The 20614-nt window shown below is 51.8% G+C and overlaps 1 protein-coding gene across 4 annotated transcripts; it reads right to left on the bottom strand.

Annotated features, from left to right (window-relative positions):
* Positions 1-3759: 3759 nt before the first annotated feature.
* BSG (basigin (Ok blood group)) lies at positions 3760-14613 on the bottom strand. Of its 4 annotated transcripts, none has more exons than XM_081137491.1 (9): positions 14347-14553; positions 6874-7030; positions 6266-6348; positions 5991-6127; positions 5824-5917; positions 5644-5742; positions 4852-4876; positions 4619-4699; positions 3760-4541 (listed from the first exon to the last, which is right to left on the bottom strand). In XM_081137491.1, exons 1-8 carry the CDS (start codon positions 14411-14413, stop codon positions 4636-4638), a joined length of 726 nt encoding a protein of 241 aa, XP_080993617.1. In that variant the 5' UTR covers positions 14414-14553; the 3' UTR covers positions 3760-4541; positions 4619-4635. The 4 variants fall into 4 exon arrangements, with proteins under 4 accessions (XP_080993617.1, XP_080993618.1, XP_080993615.1 ...); XM_081137492.1 differs by having other exon boundaries at positions 4628-4699; XM_081137489.1 differs by having other exon boundaries at positions 5644-5917; positions 14347-14613.
* Positions 14614-20614: the final 6001 nt, after the last annotated feature.

Here is a 20614-nt window from a genome sequence, read left to right as displayed (position 1 = left end):
GGACCAGCCTGAGAACCCACCATGCCTGGCAGCCAGAGGCAGACCCGCAACTGCTTCCCAGGGATCTGAAGTGGACCTGAGAGTCAAAGGACTTGGACCTACAGGGTTCTAGCCTCTCTCTGAGTCTTGGGGGTTTTGTCCCCAAGTCCTGGTCACTCCTCCCCAAACTACAGGCTCCATCCTCGGCTGGGCTGCCACCAGCCTCCCCCATCTCTCCCACTCACTCTTACTATTTGCCAGGTCAGAGTATTCTTTGCACTGAATGCACTCAATCATTCATTCATTCCAAAATATTAAGCATCTGATCAGGGGCTAGGACTCAGAAGTGAACCTAATGGGCCACCCCTCCCTGGTAGGGCTGACAGTGGAGCAGAGAACACAGATAACCAACACTGCAAACATTGTTTAGTAGACATATATTGTACTTTAGAAGGTGTAAGTGCTACACAACCATTCAGAGCCATGAAAGGGGCGAGGAAGGTGCGGGTGTGATATCCAGAAGCCTTGAGGAGGAGGAGGTGGTGTCTGAAAGAAGACCTGGAGGAGGGAAGGACAGTGATACATGGACATCTGCAGGAAGAGAATCTGGCAGACAGAACAGCCTGTGTAAAGGCCCTGAGGCAGGATGGTGCCTGGTTTATGTGAGAAGGGATATTGAGGACCTAGGGGATGGCACCCAGAGATGGCAGCATGGGACTAGACTGTGCAGACAGGTAAAAAACTCTAAGTTCACAATGGTCTGTTGCCTAAAACTGCTCCTGACTCCCCAATGCCTTTGAAAGGAATCCCAGCCCCTCCCACCATCCAGAGCTCTGGGCACACAGGCCTCCCTACACTGAGCCTTCAATAGGCCCCAGGCCTTTGCTCCATCGTTCCCCTCCTTCAAGGCCACCCCACAAAGCTGCCCCTAACCTCTCAGCCACCACTTCACACCCCTCTTAGTACCCCTTAGCACCGTCTCAGCAGTCAGGGCAGACCCAGGTCCAAAGCCTTGAAGTCCGCAGTTAGGGGACCAGTGAGGGGCCCTGGAGTTTAAGCTTCAAGGGCTGCCTGGAAAATCCACTGCCAGACTCAAGAAACATTGAAGGTCTGATGAACTGTGTGGGGCAAAACTGGGACCCCACATTTACCTCTAGGAAGAGGGGTGCCATGTCCCATATCTCTGAGCTACATAGACAAACACCATTGTGCAGGACAGAGCGCTGGTGTCCACCCAAGTGTCCAGTGACCTGAGGTGGAACATCCCTCCTGGGGGCTTCAGTCTGCACCATAGGGTGGGGTCTCCAGTTGTGCTTAGGACTCACCTGCATTTCCTTTCCCTGCTGAGCTCACTGTCCCACAGAACCCCATGATGGGGGCAGGGAGGGGTGGGAGGACCAGTCTGACAGCCCTGTCTCAAGTAAAACAGAGGTACTCTTAGGGTCATGGCACCAGATAGGGGATGATGCAGGGGCTCAGGGAGGGCCCAGAGTCCTCCATCACAGACCCTGTCAGGCCTCATGGTGTCCCAGAGAAACAGGTGGAACATTTCCAAGCAGTCCAGGGAATGGGCTCTTATTCGCCTGACAGCCCCTCTGCCCTGAGCAGGCTGGGATCTTGAAACCTTGGTTCCTGAACCCTCCAAGTACTTGCTAAAGATGTTCTCATAAATCCTGAGACTTGGCTGCTTTGACTTCTCCATCCCACCCCTGGGGAAACTGAGGTAGGTTTCAGTGGGTTGTCACCAAGAACTCCTCCCAGTGGCACAGGGCTGCTTACTGAGTGGATGGACAAGAATACTTAGTATGAGGAAAAGGGACAAGGCTGCTGGCCCAGTTGTTAATTAGGTTTATTTTACTATGTGCACAAGAACTGGATGGTGATCCACACATGGTGAGCAGCATCTCTCCCTAGAGGATGCTTTGTGTAAACCTGCCAAGGAGGCTGAGTCTTGCTCACCTCTCCACACCACACATCCCCCATCTGCTGCTCTGTGCTCCACAGCACTGCTGCTTCCAACCCCACAGCACTGACCATCTTTTTTAATTAAAAAAATATATCCTTACCTGAGGATATGTTTTTTATTGATTTTAGAAAGAGGGGATGGGGAGAAACATTAGCTGCCTCCTGTATATGTCCCAACTGGGGATCAAACCCACAACCCTCTGGTGCATGGGACAATGCTCCAATTGAGCCACCCAGCCAGGGCAGTACTGCCCATCTTGATGAAGAACCCAGTGCAGCCGCCTCATCTGACCCCAAGTAAGCAAATTCCCATTCAAGCCCCCAGAATTGGGGAGGGATAGGCTGGCCAGGAGGCCTAGCCAAGCCATCCCCAATGAGGGGCCAGCGTCACTGTTACCTCATCACGGGTTTGGCTCTTCCCACTGGACCTGTGGCCTATCCAGACTCCCCAGCCCAATGTATACCATTGGTGCCCAATCAATGTTGCTGAATAAACGAGAAGACATGTGCATCCTATGGGCCACAGAAGAATTGAAGTGATGGGTTCCTGAGGATCCCAGGGCTCAGGGAGGTTGACATTCAGGTGTGTCCAGCTGGAAGGCACACAGGACCAAGCAGTAAACAAAGGGCTAACTTGCTTCCCTGGCCCCAGTCTCCCTCAGCAGTGTGCATGTGGCACCCTCTTGTGGTGGCTAGAGGGCAGGGCTAGACAGGGACAGCTCCAAATCCCTAGGCTTGGGGTTTCTGGCATGGAGCAACCTCAGTTCCTTCCTATGAAATGAGGGGTGGCTGTTCCCAGGGTGTGGGGTGCAGGACAAACAGGGTGAGGGGACCCTATAAAGTACCCCCTATTCTGCCCATAGGAGCATGGGGAAATCAGACTTGCAGCTGACTGTTATGTGGCCTTGAAGGCCTCAGTGAAGTAGCTGTCAGTAGGCAGGGCTGGTGGGCACAGCCTATCTTTTCAGCTTTGTGGCAGTTATGCTGGACCTTTTCCCAACACTGAATAAAGCTGCTTCTCTGAAGACCTGGTCTAATGTTCTCCAAGACCCTCACCCAGACCTGCTTATAGTCTGAGCTTGTGTTCAGAATGGGGAGTTTCCTAGGTGTAGAAATGGGGTTACCCTGGACAAGCTCTTTCCTCTCTGGGACTCAGTTTCCCTGCTGCACCAGGTGGGAGGCCTAGATGGTACCTGCTAGTCCCAGGGTTCCATGAGGTCCTGCCTCCTGTGACCTGCTCCCCCAGAATGCTCCCTGGTCCTTCAACCTGTCCATGCCTCTGTGCCTGTCCAGGTGCAATCTGGGTGAGCAGGCGCCCCCTTCTTGCTTTCTAGGCCCCAACCCTCCTCAGCTGGAACAGTCCCAAGAGGCCAGGCTCCAGGTGCTCCCACTTGCACCTTCCCCTGCACAGGTCCTAGAGAGTCCCTGGCTGGGACCACCACTCACAGGACCACAGGGAGTGTCCTACCCAGGATGGGTGGGTAGAGGCTGCCTATCCCATATAGGGGAGCCAGTAAGAAGGCATTGTCCAGGGCCTCTGAAACAGCTGGTCACCACTCACCCCATTCAGATCTGCTGCAGGGCCCCCCATGGCCTGTCCACCCCTCCCTGCTATTACCCTTTGTCTTGGGAACAAAGCTCCCAGCCCAAGTGCTCAGCTCTATTCTACCCTATCCTGCCCCTGCCCCCATATGTGCTCTCCAGTGCACTGTAACCTCACTCTGGGCCTCAGTAAAGCTTAGCGCTTGTCCTGAGTTGAATCTTGGCCCCAGCTCTCCTTGTCAGATCCAGGACCAGTGCACACAGGAGCCAGGAGAGGGAGAGGTGGGTCAGCCTTTATTGGTGAGCAGGCAGGTGGGGTGGGGGGTTCCCATGTGAGTCAGGATGCTGTGGAGAAAGAAGCCTCAGGCCCACCTAGGGTGGGGTTTCTTCGGTCATCATGGGCACAGATGGGAATGGGGCTGTTACATCAACTCTCACTCCATGGTCACCCAAACTACCACCCCCACGTGTGGGGACAGCAGGAGTAGTAAGAGGGATACCCTGAGGGGCGGCCATGAGGTCAGGCTGTCCCAGGTCACACAGACCTGCAGTGATGTGATAGCACTTGCTTCAGACAGCCAGGATGCCAGGCATCGTGACCTGTGACCTCCTGAAAAGGGCAGGGAAGCAACAGAACCAAGGCCCAGCAGCCTCAGGAGGTGAGCTGTGGAAGGAGTATCAGGGAAAAGCCAGCCTGCCTTCCATAGTCACCTAGCATGATTGGACTAGAAGGCTAAATTAAAATGCCCAGGGGATACTGAGGGTATGGGTAGGGGACAGCAGGGGCCTCCCACAGAACCTCAAGGCTCCCCTGGAGTGCTCTTAAAAATAAAAAACAATACCCCTAAGGAATGGAAATCTACATAGAGAAAACCCTAGTTTAGTTTCTTTTGAAAACGAGAAAACATGTGATTTGAATCCACAGTTTGGTCTACTTTGCAGGGTAGGTTTCCTTCAAGAGGAGAGGACTTGGAATGGTGCAAACACCAGGAACACCTGGAACACCGGGCTCCTCTGGACAGCAGCTCAGGCCTGTGCAGACTCCTCCTCACTGCCTGCAGGAAGGAAGGGGCACTTAGACCCCAGCCCTGGCAGGGCAGGAGCTCCCCACTCCCCCAGTCACACCCCTCACCTCACTCACTAGCTCCCTCAGTTGGCGTTCCTCTGGCGAACGTTCTTATCTTTGTCGTTCATGTGGTGTCCGCTGCTCTTCCTGGGGACATAAGGAGGCTTTTCAGTGCTCACGACAAAACAGCTGCCCCTTACCCCAAACCCCGTCACAGATGGAGGGGCACCCAGGCCAGCAGCTTCTCCAACCTTGCCCATACCCACCCCCCCGCCTCGCTCAGCGAGGCCAGGACTCACAGTGGAGCGGAGCCTGTGTCCTCATCTGTGCAGATGTGCAGCCAAGCCATGTACAAGAGAAGAAGAGGTCAGAGGTGGTTCCTGTGCTGCTGGACCCTGCCCTTGTATCCTCGACTGGACATATGGGGAGCCAGCCCTGTCCCTGGGACATATACCCTCAAAATGAGCTACCTGGGGTCACAACCCAAGGACCTCCAGAAGCCCTGCCTGCTCTCCTTGTCCACCTGCAGGTAGGCAGGCAGGTGCCCCCACCTGGCCGGTGGCTCAGGTTTCCTGAGCTTCGACAGGTATAGTCACGGGTTTGCTCAGGCCCCAGCCCTTGGACCCAAGCAGCTGCTGTGAAGGGAGGCTGAGCAGCTGAGGGCAGACACTCGTTAGAGGACACCTGCCAGCAGCCAAGTGAGGCTGTGGGGGAAAGCAGACTCTAGCTGTAGAAGGTGGGGCAAGAGACCCTGGCCGGGTGGCTCAGTTGGTTAGAGCATCATCCCAACACACCAAGGTTGCAGGTTCGATCCCTGGTCAGGGCACATAGAAGAATCAACCAATGAATGCATAAATAAGTGGAATAACAAATCAATGTTTCTCTCTCCCTCTCTCTAAAGTTAATAAATAAAAATTATAAAAAAAAAAAAGGGTGGGGGAGCTCCTGAGAAGCCTGGGGACCGGACCCAACCCAGAAGAGCAGGCTTTCCCTCAACCCCAAAGTGCCCTCTGCTATACTGCATTCCTGGTCGGTGCCCAGGCCCCCGGGTGCTCCACAGGTAGGGAGCAAAGGGTGTGGGGCCAACTCACCATCCAGGACCTCATCCGGCTTCCGTCGCTTCTCATAGATGAAGATGATGGTGACCAGCACGAGCACCTCAGCCACGATACCCAGAAAGGGCCAGAGAGCTGCAAGACGGTTACGTACGCGCAGCGTGATTACGGCCTGGCCAGTGCCCTCTGCATTGGTGCCATTGCAGGCATATTTACCAGGATCAGCCTCCAGGTCTAGGTTCTGGATGTGCAGCTCTGTCTTGTCCTCCGAGAACACCACAAACTTGTTCTGGGAGTTGTTGGTGAGAACCTGGGGGCAGGCAGACCTTGTAGGGCACTGAGGTCCTGGCCTTCACCCAGCCCCATGCCAGTGCAGCCCTCACCTGGTCTCCGTTATCACTCATCTTGTACCACAACCACTTGGTAACTGGGGGGAAAGACTCAGACTTGCAGACCAGCACGACTGTCTCCCCCTCGGTGGCATGTTCTGACTTCTTCACAGCCTTAATCTTGGGGGGCCCTAGTGGGGGGCAGAACACAGTGGAGCCTGAGTCTCACAGCCTGGAGGAGCCAAGCCTCCTTCAGTGTGTGGGCTCCTCTCACCCTAGGGATGGATGAGCTGTTACTTCCTATGTGCTCTGGGGGCCACGGAGCTCACCCTTCACATCCACGTTGGCCCTGCCTGCAGACTCCGGGAGGAAGATGCAGAAGTACTGTCCCATGCTCTCATCTGTTTTCACCCTGCAAGCAGACACAGCCATGAGCTGACCACCTACAGGTGGCCCTATGGGGCCAGAGCAAGACTTCAGAGGTCATGGTCAGGAGACCCTGCAGGAGGGTGCATACTGCCTATGTCCCATCAAGGAGGGACAAGGTAGTTTTGTGGATGGCAGATGGGTTTGGCCCCACTCCTGACCTGGTGCCCGTATCAATGAGCTTCTGTACCCAGCAACCCTAGAAGCCCAAAACAAGGCTCTATGTTTCCAGAGCCAGCTTGGCCTCAGTTAAGACATGGTTTCAGCCTTGAGTGCCTGAGACCTTAATGAATGGGAACACAGGGAATCCAGGCTGAGGGGGACCCATGTAATGCCCTCATCCCTTGCCAGCACCTGGAAGAAAGAGAAAAGGGTCTCAGAGGCCGTGACACCAGATAGCTACTGGACCCTCCCTGGTTTCTGGGCTTTTCATGACTGAGGGATCTGAGCAGAGCTGCTGTTGGGACTAGTAGGACATGGGACCTCGGCGCTTCCACGGGGTCTTACGCACTCATACTGTGTTGTCAGATTGGACAGCGTGTCCTCATGCAGCACCCTGTCTCCCTTCATCCAGCGGTGTCCTAGGATCTCAGTGTCACTGGCATTCAAGGTGCAGGTGAGGAGTGTTGTGGAGCCAGAATCTTCTATGAAAGTTGAGATCCTGCTCCCTGTGTGGCGAAACAAGAGGAGATTAGCCAAGGGATCAGAGAAGAAGGATAAAGCCTGTGACACCCCAGCCACCTGCCCACTTGTCCCTGCAGCAAATCCACAGTGGCTCCTCCACACAATCACAGTGCCCCCCTGGTAGAGAAGCCACAGCCTTGTTAACAAGTCCAGAATCACAATGGCAAGTTTGGGAAGGATACCTCCTATGGAATTAATGGGCCTCAGCTCTGATGCTACCAGGTGGGATGCAGGACTCGAAGCAGCTTTTGTCAGGAGACATGGATCGCAGGTGTGGGAACAGAGGCCAACACCCACCCAGGGTCCCAACTCGTGGGTCCAGCCCAGCACAGACCCTAATTTCCCCTTTTTATTAACCCTCACCTGAGGATATTTTCCCCATTGATTTTTAGAAAGAGAGGGAGGGAGGGAGGGAGGGAGGGAGGGAGGGAGGGAGGGAGGGAGGGGAGAGGGAAAAGAGGAGGGAAAAGAGGAGAGGCGAGAGAGAGCGAAACACAGATGTGACAGACACATCAATTGGTTGCCTCCCACACTCGCCTTTGACCATAAGTCGAACTTGAGACCCTTGCGTGCGGGGGGGGGGGGGGGGGTGCGTGTCTCTCTCTCTAACCACTGAGTGACACTGGCCAGGGCCCCCTAATTTCCTTTTACAAAAATAAATCTATCACTGCTCAGGGCACCATTCCCTCACTGGACAGTCTTGCACATTCCCTCTCCCTCATCAAAGCCACCACCCACGATGGAGACAGACGTGCTTGGCTTGTGTGCCAAGCAGTACCAGGAAATGACAGCACCAGGGGGCTCCAGCTGCCTCAGTCCTAGAAGGAGCCTTCTTCCCAGAAGGTCAAGAATTCCCACATTCCACTCACAACTGCCACAAAGCCCTGTACAGGAGACAATATGTTGTCCTGCCCAGGAAACTGAGGGTGGACTCAATCGACAAAGGCCCTTCAACTCAATTTCCAATTAGGTAAATCTCCCCGTTAGTTTTAGATGGTCTCTTGAGGAATCAAAATGTGAAAATCACTTAGAACCAGAAGGTGAGAAGCACAAGAGGCTGGGATTGAGCTGGGAGAACTCTTCTCCATGGACCACGGATGAGAGGTGAACCCCAGACCTCCCAGTGCTCAGATAGAAAGCCAGGCAGGTGTGCCATGTACCAGAGGTCAAAGATGAGAGGAATGGAGCCCTCTACTGGGGGCAGGGTCCACCACTGCCCAGCCACACCAGATGCTGACCACCATCAGTAGGGCAGTGAGCACACCCATGTCCACACTGGAGTCTTGTCCCAAGGTTGGGTCAGGTGTCATGGGGACACTCCCACCCAACCACCATGGGGTCCCAGGCACCACAGGGCTGCCCACACTGGACCCTACCTGCCTTCTTTGGGATGGCTCCAAGGCAAAGCTTTACTTGGAAGTACCTGTTTCTCCAGGATGGTCACCCACAGATTGGGGCCCTGGAGAGGTCTCTCTTTTTAAAAAAAAAATGTATCTTTACTGATTTCAGAGAGAGGAAAGGAAAGGAGAAAGAGAGATAGTCATTGATTGGCTAGCCCGCAACCCAGGCATGTGCCCTGACCGGGAATTGAACCCTGATCGCCTGGATCCTAGGTCGATGCTCAACCGCTGAGCTACGCCCAGCCAGGCAAGGTATCTCTTTTCAAAAAAATATTTTTATTTTTAGAGAGAAAGGAAGGGAGAGGGAGAGAGAGAGAGAACAACATTGATGTGGGAGCAGAACATCTATTGGCTGTCTCCTGCACACCTCCTAGTGGGGATGGAGCCCACAACCTGGGCATGTGCCCTGACCGGGAATTGAACCAGCAACCTTTTGCTGCTTGGGAAGATGCCCAACCGAGCCACACCAGAGCAAGGTGTCCCTTCCTAAAGGCTGTGCCCACATGATTGGGCATAAAGAGATCCAGCCAGAGCTGTCCGCAATGAACTTTTCCTTTTAGTTTGTGGGGAGAAGCCTGTGGTACAAAATTAGGTGAAAAAGTAGAATATAAGACAGTATTTAAACAACTTCTGTTCAGAGGCCACCATTCCAGAAAAGCAGCTACAAGAAAACCAGCAGTCAGGTAGCCATCCAGCAGTCCGACCTCACCTGAACCCATGCTTTCTCACTGGGGACACAGTGATTTTTGACAGCAAAACTGTGAAATCACAGAACAACACATGAATTTGGGCAGAACGCCCTAGCTGGTTTGGCTCAAAGGCTAGAGCGTCAGCCTGTGGGCTAAAGAATCCTGGGTTTGATTCCGGCCAAGGGCACATACCTTGGTTGGAGGCTTGATCCCTGGCCCCGGTTGGGGCACGTGTGGGAGGCAGCCAATTGATGTGTCTCTCTCACACTGATGTTTCTCTCTATCCCACCCTCCCTTCCACGCTCTCTAAAAAGCAATGGAAAAAAAAAAAGAATTAAAAATAGAACTGCCTTCTGACCTAGTGATCCCACTTCTAGGAATATATCCTAAGAACCTTGAAGCACTAATCAGAAAGAATATATGCACCCTTATGTTCATAGCAGCACAATTTACAATAGCTAAGATCTGGAAACAGCCCAAATGCCCATCAGTAGGTGAGTGGATAAAAAAGCTGTGGCACATTTACACCATGGAATACTACGCAGCTGTAAAGACGAAGGATCTCTTACCCTTTGGGACAACATGGATGGACCTAGAGAATATTATGCTAAGAAAAATAAGCCAGGCAGAGAAAGACAAATATCACATGATCTCACTTACATGTGGAATCTAAAGAACATAATAAACTGATGAACAAAATAGATTCAATGATATAGAAGCACGGAACAGACTGACGAATCTCAGAGGGAAAGTGGGGGTGGGTGGATGGGCACGGAGAGATTAACTGGAATTTATATGCATATATGCATAACTCATAGACACAGTCAATAGTGTGGTGAAGGCCTGGGGCGGGAGGGTGGGTGTGGGGTAGAAAGGGTCAATGGGGGAAAAAGGGGACATCTGTAATACTTTCAACAATAAAGATAAATTAAAAAAAAAAAGAAACTGGGCAGAATGATCAGAGGGAATGACTCCCACCTGGACAGTATCTTAGCTGCCTGGAACTCAGCACCAGTATAAATTGATTCCATGGGCAGCAAACTTCTGGTTTACACCTAATACCCCCAATCTAGAGGGAAATGACAGGAAAGGTATTCTCCTGCATCCCCTGGACACACCAGGTTCTCACCACATAGACAAAGCTTGCCTGGTCTCACCCATCCAGAGAGAGGCCTGGTTAGTAATTAAGAAATTAAACTTCAAAACACAAAGGGCGCCTGGCTGGCATGGCTCAGCAGTTGAGCATCAACCTATGATCCAGGAGATCGTGGTTAAATTCCTGGCAGGGCACATGCCTGGGTTTCGGGCTTGATTCCCAGTGGGGGATATGCAGGAGGCAGCCGATCAATGACTCTCTCATCATTGATGTTTCTCTCTCCCTTCCTCTCTCTGAAATCAATAAAGACATATTTAAAACAAATAAACAAATACCAAAGGTCAGCAGGAAAACTTTATCCAAGAGACATCACAGCTGGATCTAGAATTATTCACAGGCAGAATACACCTGTCTCCTCAAGCAGTCTGAGATCAGCATGCCCCGAGGGTGTGGTCCCAGCCCCACACCTGCACTGGGTCCCAGGGCAATAGCCAGGGGCCTGGCACTAAGGTCCTCAGAGGGCTGGTGGCACCCCCCACTGCGAACTTGACTCATGCAGACCCAGTTCCCCAGCTGTGTTTCTAGTCTGGGAGGATGGTGGCCTGCCCGTGAACAGGACACATGCACAGCCAGGCAGGGCCCCTTCCTGAATAGACCAGTCCTCACTGACCCACCACTGGCCACCTGCTGGCTCTTTGTTTAAAAGAGGACACAATGTCTCAGAATTCCAGGCAAGCAGGAGATGAAGCAAAAAGCTCAACCACAGCCAGACAGGAAATGCAAGGAGGCCTCTGGAGCTGGGGAACTCATCTGCTCCCAGGACGTGTACATACATGCACCACTACATGTGATCATGCGTGGGTGGTAGGGGCAGGCACATACTTAGATGTGTACCCGCACACATACGCATGTGCATGTGTGCACGCATGCACACAGAGTGCACAATCACAGCTCCCTTGCTGCGTGAAAAGAGCATACACTGCTGGCCAGGAGGTCCTGGGGCAAAGTGGTCCCAAGGCCCCAGGAAAAAGTGGACCTTCATGTCTCCCCACTGTGGTGGCCCAAAGGCAACTCACAGGACTCAGGACAGGCACAGTTACAAGCAGACAGGGGTGTGAAGCTAAAAGCTCCACTGCCTGATCTGGAAGCCTCCCAGTAATCCACACTTCTCAGGAATAAAAATTTCCCAAGATTGCAAAACAAGAAACTATGTGCAAAGCTGGGTGCAGTCAGGCCCAGAAAGTGAGGGCGAGGCAGCCCTATTCCCAGACAGGCCTGCCTCTCTCTACCCTAAAGCCTTGGACCCCCATCTGCGCTCATTCCCTCACCCAGGAAAGGAGGTCAGTCAGATCTTGTCCCAGCTGTACCTATCTCCCTGCAGGAAAAAGAGGTGGCCCAAAAGGGAGCCTAAAGCCCCTCAGGCAGACACCCCTGCTCTGGACTGAGGACCCCCTGGGCTACCTGCTAGCCATCCCACCAAGAAGCCTCCTGTGAGCTGGCCACCATGCTGCTACATCTCTCTTGTGAATCCTCAACAGGGCCATGTCACTCCTAGGGTGGTGGTGTGTGGGGGGGAGTCTTGGGCATTACAATGATTGTGGCCCTACCCAGGGCCACCACACACAGAAACCTGCTGTTATAAGTGATATTAAAATCTGTGATATTAAAATGTCACTGGGACAGGACCATTAGGAAAAAACATCTCAAAAGGCTCCTGGGGGGGAGGTGATGTTGGGGAAAGGTTGAAAAGCACATCCTCTGGCAACCCCTGGCCAAACCCAGTGCCCAGGAGACTTGGGGGCAGCACCCCAAGAATTCACAGGGAGAAGAGTCAGGAGACTCCACCCTTAGAACACTATGAGACAAGGGAGAAAAGTGAAAACTCCATTTTGTGATTTTGGCCCTGTGACTATAACCCACATTCTCAAGTAAAGTCACCTTCATCTAAAAACAGCCACCCCTCCTCCGTGCCCACTCAGTAGTTGGGCTGGGGCGCAGGGCCAGGCAGGCCTCATGGTAAACTGCCAAGGAACTTGCAGAATGAGGCCCAAGGCACCCGCCCTCTCCCCACCCATGGCAGCACTGCTGGGCTCAGATATGAACCAAGAATGCTTCAGGGACAGGAGTGGTGGCTCCTCCCTTCTCCCCTCCACCTCATCCCATCACGAAGCAGCTCCTGCTTCCGTTACCTGAGGTCCAGAAAGGCCAAGTCATCAGCACAAGGGACCCAGCTGGAAAGCCCGTGCCTTCCCAACATGCCTGGTCAAGACGACAGGTCTCTAGGCAATCTCAAGGAAAGCCAGGGTCTCCTGGCAGGAGACTCAACCCAGGGCCTCAGGGGACGGGGTGCTGATTGCTGAAGCCCAAGTCAAGGACCCTGTTCCTGGCAGAGCCCCCAAAGCATTTCTGGGGCGCTGACCTGGACAGGAGAGGTAAACACTGTCACTAAGTCACTTCTCCTAGGCAGAAAAAGGACCTGTGGTGATGTCCTCTGAAAGACTTTCAGAACTTTCCAAGAGATCCTGGGAAGAGGGGAGCTGTCAAAAATGAAAGAGAGCAAAATAGACAGGAGTCCTGGGGAGTCAGACATGACGTAAGTGTGCAAGAACAGCCCCAAATGTGCACAGATTCTCTAGGCTTCCTGGCTGGGGCTCTGGAGTCACCCAGTGCTTCTGCTCTAAGGAGAGAGGAACAAACTCAGGAATTGTGCTCCCAACAGAAAAAGACCACAGGCGCTTTCACCCATTGGCCGGCTACAGCCATCGAGGGCTATCTCTAAAGGGCTCAAGCTGCCAAATCAGCTGTGTATCTTACAAATTCACTTAGCCTACACGCTCATGAGTCTTTCCAGAGAGTGCTGGCAGGAAGACAGGCCCTTACCCAGAGGCATTCAATAAATGGCTGTTTTGGTTATAACGAAGACAAAAGAAGCGAATTGAGATCATAAAGTAGATCAGGATAACCCAGAGAAGCCTCTACAAGAGGCAGTCCCTCTGGGCTCCTACCCAGGACAGTTGACAAGCTGCTTAGAGTCTGACAAGTCCTGCCTCCCCAAAAGAGCTCCAGACCATTCTAGTCTGTACTTTGTTCCCTACATGCCGGTGACGATAAATCTTTAACCCAGAACCAAATGGGAATTCTCCATATGGGAAGAAAACATCAGGCCTTCCCCTGGAAAACTACCTCAGTCCATTTCTCACGAGCACTCTCTAAACCACATCTGTCCATCCCCGAGAAGAGCTCTAAAATTTAATACTGTTTGACAATCTACAAAAACTCTCTCCACTTCCTGTTCTTTACTAGCTGGCCAGGGCGACCTCACCGTGACCTTGGAACATCCCCCTCCCCTCCCCGGCCTAATTCCACCCCTGTAAAAGGGGGTGGGTGGACTAGACGCTGGCTCATCTGTGCCGAGATATCAGAAAAACAGGCAGCAGAGTCTGCTGGCTTCCCTACAAGGGTTTAAACTTAAATGTTTGTGCGAATACCAGGAGCAGGTGCATACCCAGAACAAGACTCGGGACCTAAATCCCGGCAAGAATGACAATCCCTGCCAACTCCAGGGCTGCCCGCCTTAGGGACACTCACGTGCATTTGCTCCCAGCGTCCACTTGAGGACAACAGCCCGTTTTCCAGATGAGAGCCAAGGGCTCCGGGAGTCCAGGGGACCCTCTGCCGCACCCCTCGCCCTAAAACACCCCGAGCCGGGGGCCCACCCTCAAGCTGCCTCCCCAGACTCCTGGTCTCGCGTCCAAAGGGGACGTTGCCTGACCCAGGCGGGTAGACCCGTCCCTGCAGGGGGAGGGGGCGCCTCCAGATCCCCTCCCCAGGGGCCAGGCCACTCCTGTACCCCGTCGGTCCCCTAAGCTGTCGAAAATCTGGGTCTTCACCTCCAGCATCTCTCTCGTCCGACCCCACCCCATGCCGAGGTTTCCCCACACACTACCTCGGCGGGGAGCCCCCGTGGGTGCCCCCAAACACCTGGGTGCCTCCTAACCCCGGGTACTGCAGCCCCGGAGCTCCTCGGGTATACCTCCCTCCACCGCCACCGGAGGGACGCCCGAGGCCCGGCCCGCGCTAGCCAGCGCTCCCCGCCCGCTCCACCCGGTTCTCACCCGCCCCGGAGCCGCTCTCGACGCCCAGCAGCGCGAGCCCCAGAACCACAAGCAGTGCCGTCGCCATGTCGCCGCCGACCGAGTCACCAACCGCCGGCGGCGGCGCTAAAAGAACCCGGAAGGCGGGCCCCGCGCGCACGCACACGAAGGGGCGGGCAAGACAGGCCGGCCGCCGCCTGCGCACGCGTGCAGGCGCACATACTCGCGCAGGCCCAGGCGGGCGGGCACTACCGAAGAATGTACGGTGGCACCACGTGACCTAGGCACGCCCTGCGGCCTGGGGGCGTGGCTACATTGCTAGGAAACGGGGCGGGGCCTCATTTATTCAGAAAGTGTTAAGTGAGAACTGAACTGTGACTCGAAAGTGGTTAAAATGCTCAATCTATATCATGTATATTTTACCACACTACAAAAAAAAAAAAAAAAAAATCCATAGGGATCCGTGTGAACAACTGGAATAAGTCCCGTGGATGAAGCTGGGGCTGCCAGATTTGGTGAAAACACCTGGAGGGCAGTTAAGTTTGAATTTCAGGTAGAAAACAAGTTATTATTTTAAATCTTTAAAAATTTTTTAAAATAGGTTTTTATTGATTTCAGAGAGAGGAAGGAAGAGGGAGAGATAGAAACATCAATGATGAGAGTCACTGATCTGCTGCCTCCTGCACGCCCCCTACTGGGGATCAAGCCTGCACCCCCATCTTGCGTCCTGACCTGAATCCAACCACAACCTTCTGGTTTATGGGTCAGTACTGAACCACTGAGCAACACCGGCCGGGCGAAAATGAGTAATTTATTAGTTAACTATCCCATACAATATTTGGATATAGAAATGTAAGGAAAGTATTCACTACTTATCTGATATTCACTATTTTGAAATTCAACTATAACTGGCAGTCCTGTATTTTGTCTGGAAAACCTACCCTGAGGTCCCAGTGGTTTTCAACAAATACTTTTTAAAATCACAAAATAATTTCAAACAAAAATGTAATGTAATCTTTGTGACCTCGGATTAGACAATGGTTTCTTATATATGACACCCAAAGCACACACAACAAAAGAAAAAATAAGTTGGATTTCACCAAAATAAAAACTTTGTGCTTCAAAGAACACCAAGAAAGTGAAAAGACAACCCAGAGAATGGGAGAAAATATTGGTTAATCATGTGTCTGATAAGGAACTTATATCTAGGATATGTAATGAACACTTACAACTTAATTTAAAAGGACAATAACCTAATTAAAAATGGACAAAGGATGTGAATACACATTTTTCTGAACAAGACATGCATGTGGAATAAGAACATGAAAAGGACTCAACATCATAAGCCATCAGGGAAATGCAAATCAAAACCACAGTGAGACACTACTTCACAGCCACTAGGATGACTGTAATAAAAAGGCAAATAATGAGTGGCTCAGTTGGTTGAGCGCTGGCCCATGCACCAAAAGGTTGCTGGGTCAATTCCCAGTCAGGGCACATACCTGGGTTGCAGGTTTGATTCCCAGTTGGGGAATGCATAGATCGGTTATCTCTCTTTCTCTTCCTCTCTAAACATGTCCTCTGGTGAGGATTAAAAAAAAAAAAAAAAAAAAGGCAGATAATAACACATGTTGGAGAATGTGAAGAAACGAGAGCCCTCACGCACTGCTGGTGGGAATGTGGAATGGTACAGCCACTATGAAAAATACCCCAACAGTTAAACACAGTTATCACCCTGGCCAGGTGGCTCAGTTGTTGGAGTGTCATTCCATACACCAAAAAAGTTTTGGGTTTGATTTCCAATCAGGACCCACAACCATACCCAGGTTGTGGGTTCAACTGGGAGAGTACCGGAGGCAACCTATTGATGATGTCTCTCTTTCTCTCTCTCCCTTCCTCTCTCTAAAATCAAACATATCCTCAGATGAGGATTAAAAAACAGCTACTATCTGACCCAGCAATTCCACTCATAGGTATATGACCATGGGAACTGAAAACTCACACCCACACAGACATTGTGTCAACTGAAAGTCTGAGGGTAGTCACCCCCACTTAAGCGCCACCAGGAACCCCCAACGTGGGGTGAAACGAAGGGGTGCAGAGGGGAGTCTTGACTTAAGCAGCTCAGGGAGGTGGTTCAGGTGTCACAGCTCCAGCCAGTGAATCCACAGCCCGCAGGAAAAATCGAAAATGCCCTCCACAAAAACAGACGGGAGGCTGACTTATATAGAGAGAAGTTCCCACCCCCTGGTTCCTGATTGGTCCACCTTTTTGCAAATGAAGACTCCAAATCTTCACAGTTTGATTGGTCTAAATAGCAGCATCCTGATTTGTTGAAATGGAGCCACTCAGGTCAGTAAAAATGCAAATGAGTATATAGCTGCATAGCTCTGATTGGACAGAAAAAAATCTCAGTCCTATCAGTTGAATTTTGATTCTAGAATCTCTCTTATAAGGGTGACTCAGCAGGCAGGAATATAGTGCAGGAGGCTGGCAGGTCAATCTGTGCCTTTTCTCTTTTATGCAGCCTTCATGAGAGGACTCTGTAAACAATGGCTGCTAGATTCTGGTTATGAATTTGGGCTCACTTAACCACAGGGAATCCTTCTTGCCAGGTATTTTCTTTCTCAGGGTCAACACTTGCACATGAATGTTCACAGCAGCAGGATTCACAGTAGCCAAAAAGTGGAACAACCCAAATGCTTACCAACGAGTGAATAGAGCCCAGTGTGGCTCTAATAGGGTGTGGGTCAGCAGTTGAGCATCAACCTAGGATCCAGGAGATTGAGGTTCACTTCCCGGTCAGGGCACATGCCCGGGTTTCGGGCTGGATCCCTAATGGAGGTCGTGCAGAAGGCAGCTGATCAATGATTCTCTCTCATCATTGTTGTTTCTATCTTTCTCTCTCCCTCTTCCATCCTCTCTCTGAAATCAATAAAAAAAATATAAATAAATAAAAGGAAAAGGCTAGAAGGATGTAGCAGAGAAGCCAGAACTTGCTGATAATGGGACTGTAGGGTGAGAATTTCATTCCTGGAGACACTCTCAGAGCCTGGGAGCCTCAGAGCCAACTAGGAGCCCCAGCCCTAGGGCTATTGGGCTTCACAAGGCCACACAGATGGGGGTTGAGAGCTACGTGCAGAATGAGGGAGGAAGATAGCCAGCTGGCTTCAAAACTCCTACAGCCTGGGAGGTGGAATTTCTCCTCTCCTGCACCCCCTGCCCTCCCTAGCCTGGGCTGAGGACAGATCCCGTGGGAAATAGCCTTTGCCTGTTTTCAAAATAAAGCTCAGCCTCCTGAAGACCCAGTTTTCTGGTCCCCTTCTTGGAAATCCCGCCTTCCACTTCCCACTCCCCAAATCCCTGCTTTGCTCAGTCCTGGCCCCACCCCAGGGCTGGAGGGTCTAAGTCCCCCTCTGCTTCCAAGGACAGGTCTTATAGGAGGACGTCTTGTTCAAGGGTAGCCAGATTTAGTAAGTAAAAATACAGGACACCCAGTAAAATTTGAATATCAGATTTTTAAAAATCAGTGATTTTTTAGTATAAGTATACCCTACACTATCTGGGATGTACTTATACTAAAAACATTATCTCTTCTATATCTGAAATTCAAATTTAACTGGACATCCTGTATTCTATCTGGCATCTCTGACCCAGTTGAAAGCAGCCTGGTTCCACCCCCTTTTGTAATTGTCCTGACTGCATTGGTCACTCTCTGACCTTGTGTGAGGTCAGGGACAACCACCTCACCTGGGCTCCTGCTGTGCACCCATGTGCACACAACAGCAGCTAGCAGCTGCCCCTAGTTAGCTGTGGGTGACCCTCACTCACTCACTCCCCCCTCCCCCATGCCTGTGATGCCTGCACCCTCTCTGGGATAGATCTGGTCTTTTTCCTTCAACAGAGGGCAAGGCAAGCAACTCTCTTCTCCAGCCTGTCTCTCCAACTTTGTTCTGGGCAGTAGACAGGCATCCCCTGGTTAGAGATGGCCAAGGAAGAAGGCAGGGCAGCCCTTCCTTCTTTGTTTCAGATACTCTTGCAGGAAAAGAAAAAGCCAAAGTTCTCTCAGCAGACCTCAGGCCTGGTCCCCCACTGACACCTTCTGCTTCAGCACCCTCCATCTCTCCAAAGCCTTGGCTCTAGCTTCCAAGCCTTTGCCTGGGCTGTGACTGCTGCCAGGCATGCTCTTCCCAGGTTATTGCCTAGCTCCTTCCTTCTGTTATACAGGCCACCTCCTGGCAGAGTCCCCTCCTAGCTATCCTGTCTCAAGTGCCTCACACTCAGACACCACCCACTGTTCCATCACAGGGTGTTGACTTGGTTTGTTTGCTTTCTACTTTTTTTTTTTAAATTAAAAAAAAAAAATATATATATATATATATACATATATATATATATATATCTGTATTGATTTCAGAGAGAGGAAGGGAGGGAGAGAGATACAAATATCAATGACGATAGAGGCATTGATCGGCTGCCTCCTGCACACCCCCGACTGGGGATCAAGCCCGAAACTCCTGACCGGGAATCAAACCTCGATCTCCTGGATCCTAGGTCGGCGCTCAACGGCTGAACCACACCCAGCCAGGCTACTTCCTACTTTTTCTTATAAAACGTTTCATACTCAGAGATATGGGGAGAGAAGAGGACATAGGGTTTTTATTTTCTTCACACCCCACCCCATCCATCCATCCATCCATCCATCCATCCATCCATCCATCCATCCATCCATCCTAAAATGTTCCAGCTTAACTCTCTATGTGTATTTTTGAAAGGGTGGAGTTTTGAAATCCAACCCTTGCCTAGGTGGTTACTGAGGGGGTAAGGGAGGAGTGCGCGTTTTATTCACTGGGCACTAGGGAGCCCTAGGAGGGATTTGAGGAAGGGAGGATCATCATCTGATGTGTGTTGTAGAGAGACATCTTGGCCATTGTGGGGAGAGGAGCCTGGGAGCTTTGGGAGTGGACTTGGGTAGGGGACAGGATGGTGTAGCGAGCTGAAAGGTAACCCCCATTATTTGGAAGTTATTATGGGTACATTACTTGGAAAAATGGTCTTTGCAGGTGTAATTAAGTTTAGGGTCTTGAGATGAGGTAATTCTGGATTAAGGTGGGCCCTCAATCCAATGACTGGTGTCCTTATAAGAGACAAAAGATGAGACACAGACACAGACACAGAGGAAAAGCCACCTGAGGGCAGAGACTGGGGTGAGGTTTCCACAAGCCCAGGGACATAGAAGCCTTCAGAAGCTGGAAGCTTTGGGAGGAAACCTCGCCCTACCAACACTTTGATTTTCAGTGAGTGGCCCCAGGTGGGGGAGTGTTGCTCTGAGCCACCTGGTTTGTGGGGCTTTGTTCTGGCTACCCAGGGACTCTCAGTGGCATTGTTGCACTCTCCTCCATATCTGTCCAGTGGAAAGCAACAGAAACCGGAGCACAGCCCACTCAGCCTTGGACACTTGCTCAGTTGTTTCCTTTGACACCTTCAGAAACCAGCTGGAAGGTGCTCTGAGTCCCCAGGCAGGACAGGGTAGCAGGACCCAGGACCTTCCTCAGCACCTCCCCTCCTTACAAGCCCGGAGGGGAGCTGCAGCATCTCACTTGAGCTGCTGGTTTGCTCTGTCCCTTTAAGCAACTCCAGGCCTCCTGCTCACCTGGGGGTGGAGCGGGGACCCAGCTGGGCGGAAGGAACGGCTGAGAAGGCAAGATAAGCTTTCTCCCTCCGGGTGGATCCAGGCCTGGCCTCCAGTGATCTCTCTCCAGTTGGAGCCAGGCCAGGAGCCAGGGCTCAGGGACCTCTGACATCTGGGGGAGGCCAGCAAGGAAGCTGGCTTCCCCGCCTCTAAATCGGTCTCCCTTGAGGAGGATGAACAATAAAAATCAAAGCTTCCTGCAGAGACATTCAGGGACCAAGTGCTGGTTGGGGGGGCAGAGAAGGGGTGGGGATGGCAGCCTGTCTCTGGAAACTTAAGTCGGGGAAACCAGCTGCCCGAGAGGAAAGGCCATGTACACAGCAGCCAAAAGCTAGAGAAACAGCCTAAGTGCTCATAATGGGTGAATGGGTACACATGATGTATCCATCCACACGGTGGAATATTACTCAGCCTTTAAAAGGAACAAGGCATTGACACTCGCTACAGTGTGGGGATGGGACATCTTTTTGGGTGATGGAATGTTCTGGAATTCGATAGAGGTGGTGGTTGCACAACATTGTGAATGTACTGAATACTACTGAATTGTTATTAATCCTCACCGGAGGAGAGTTTTTGTATTGATTTTTGGAGAGAGTG

Source organism: Miniopterus schreibersii (genome assembly GCF_964146895.1).
Source record: "Miniopterus schreibersii genome assembly, chromosome: 4".
Taxonomy (NCBI): domain Eukaryota; kingdom Metazoa; phylum Chordata; class Mammalia; order Chiroptera; family Miniopteridae; genus Miniopterus; species Miniopterus schreibersii.
This window is presented reverse-complemented; position numbering and strand designations above follow the sequence as displayed.

Bases quoted from the DNA above. Each gene is read 5' to 3' on its own strand.
- BSG (XM_081137489.1), bottom strand. From the start codon at position 14,413: ATGGCGACGGCACTGCTTGTGGTTCTGGGGCTCGCGCTGCTGGGCGTC. The intron at 7,031-14,346 runs GTGAGAACCGGG...TTCGCCACACAG, and splicing joins CGAGAGCGGCTCCGGGGCGG to GGAGCAGGATCTCAACTTTC. The intron at 6,349-6,873 runs GTGCGTAAGACC...GTCTGCTTGCAG, and splicing joins AATCTGACAACACAGTATGA to GGTGAAAACAGATGAGAGCA.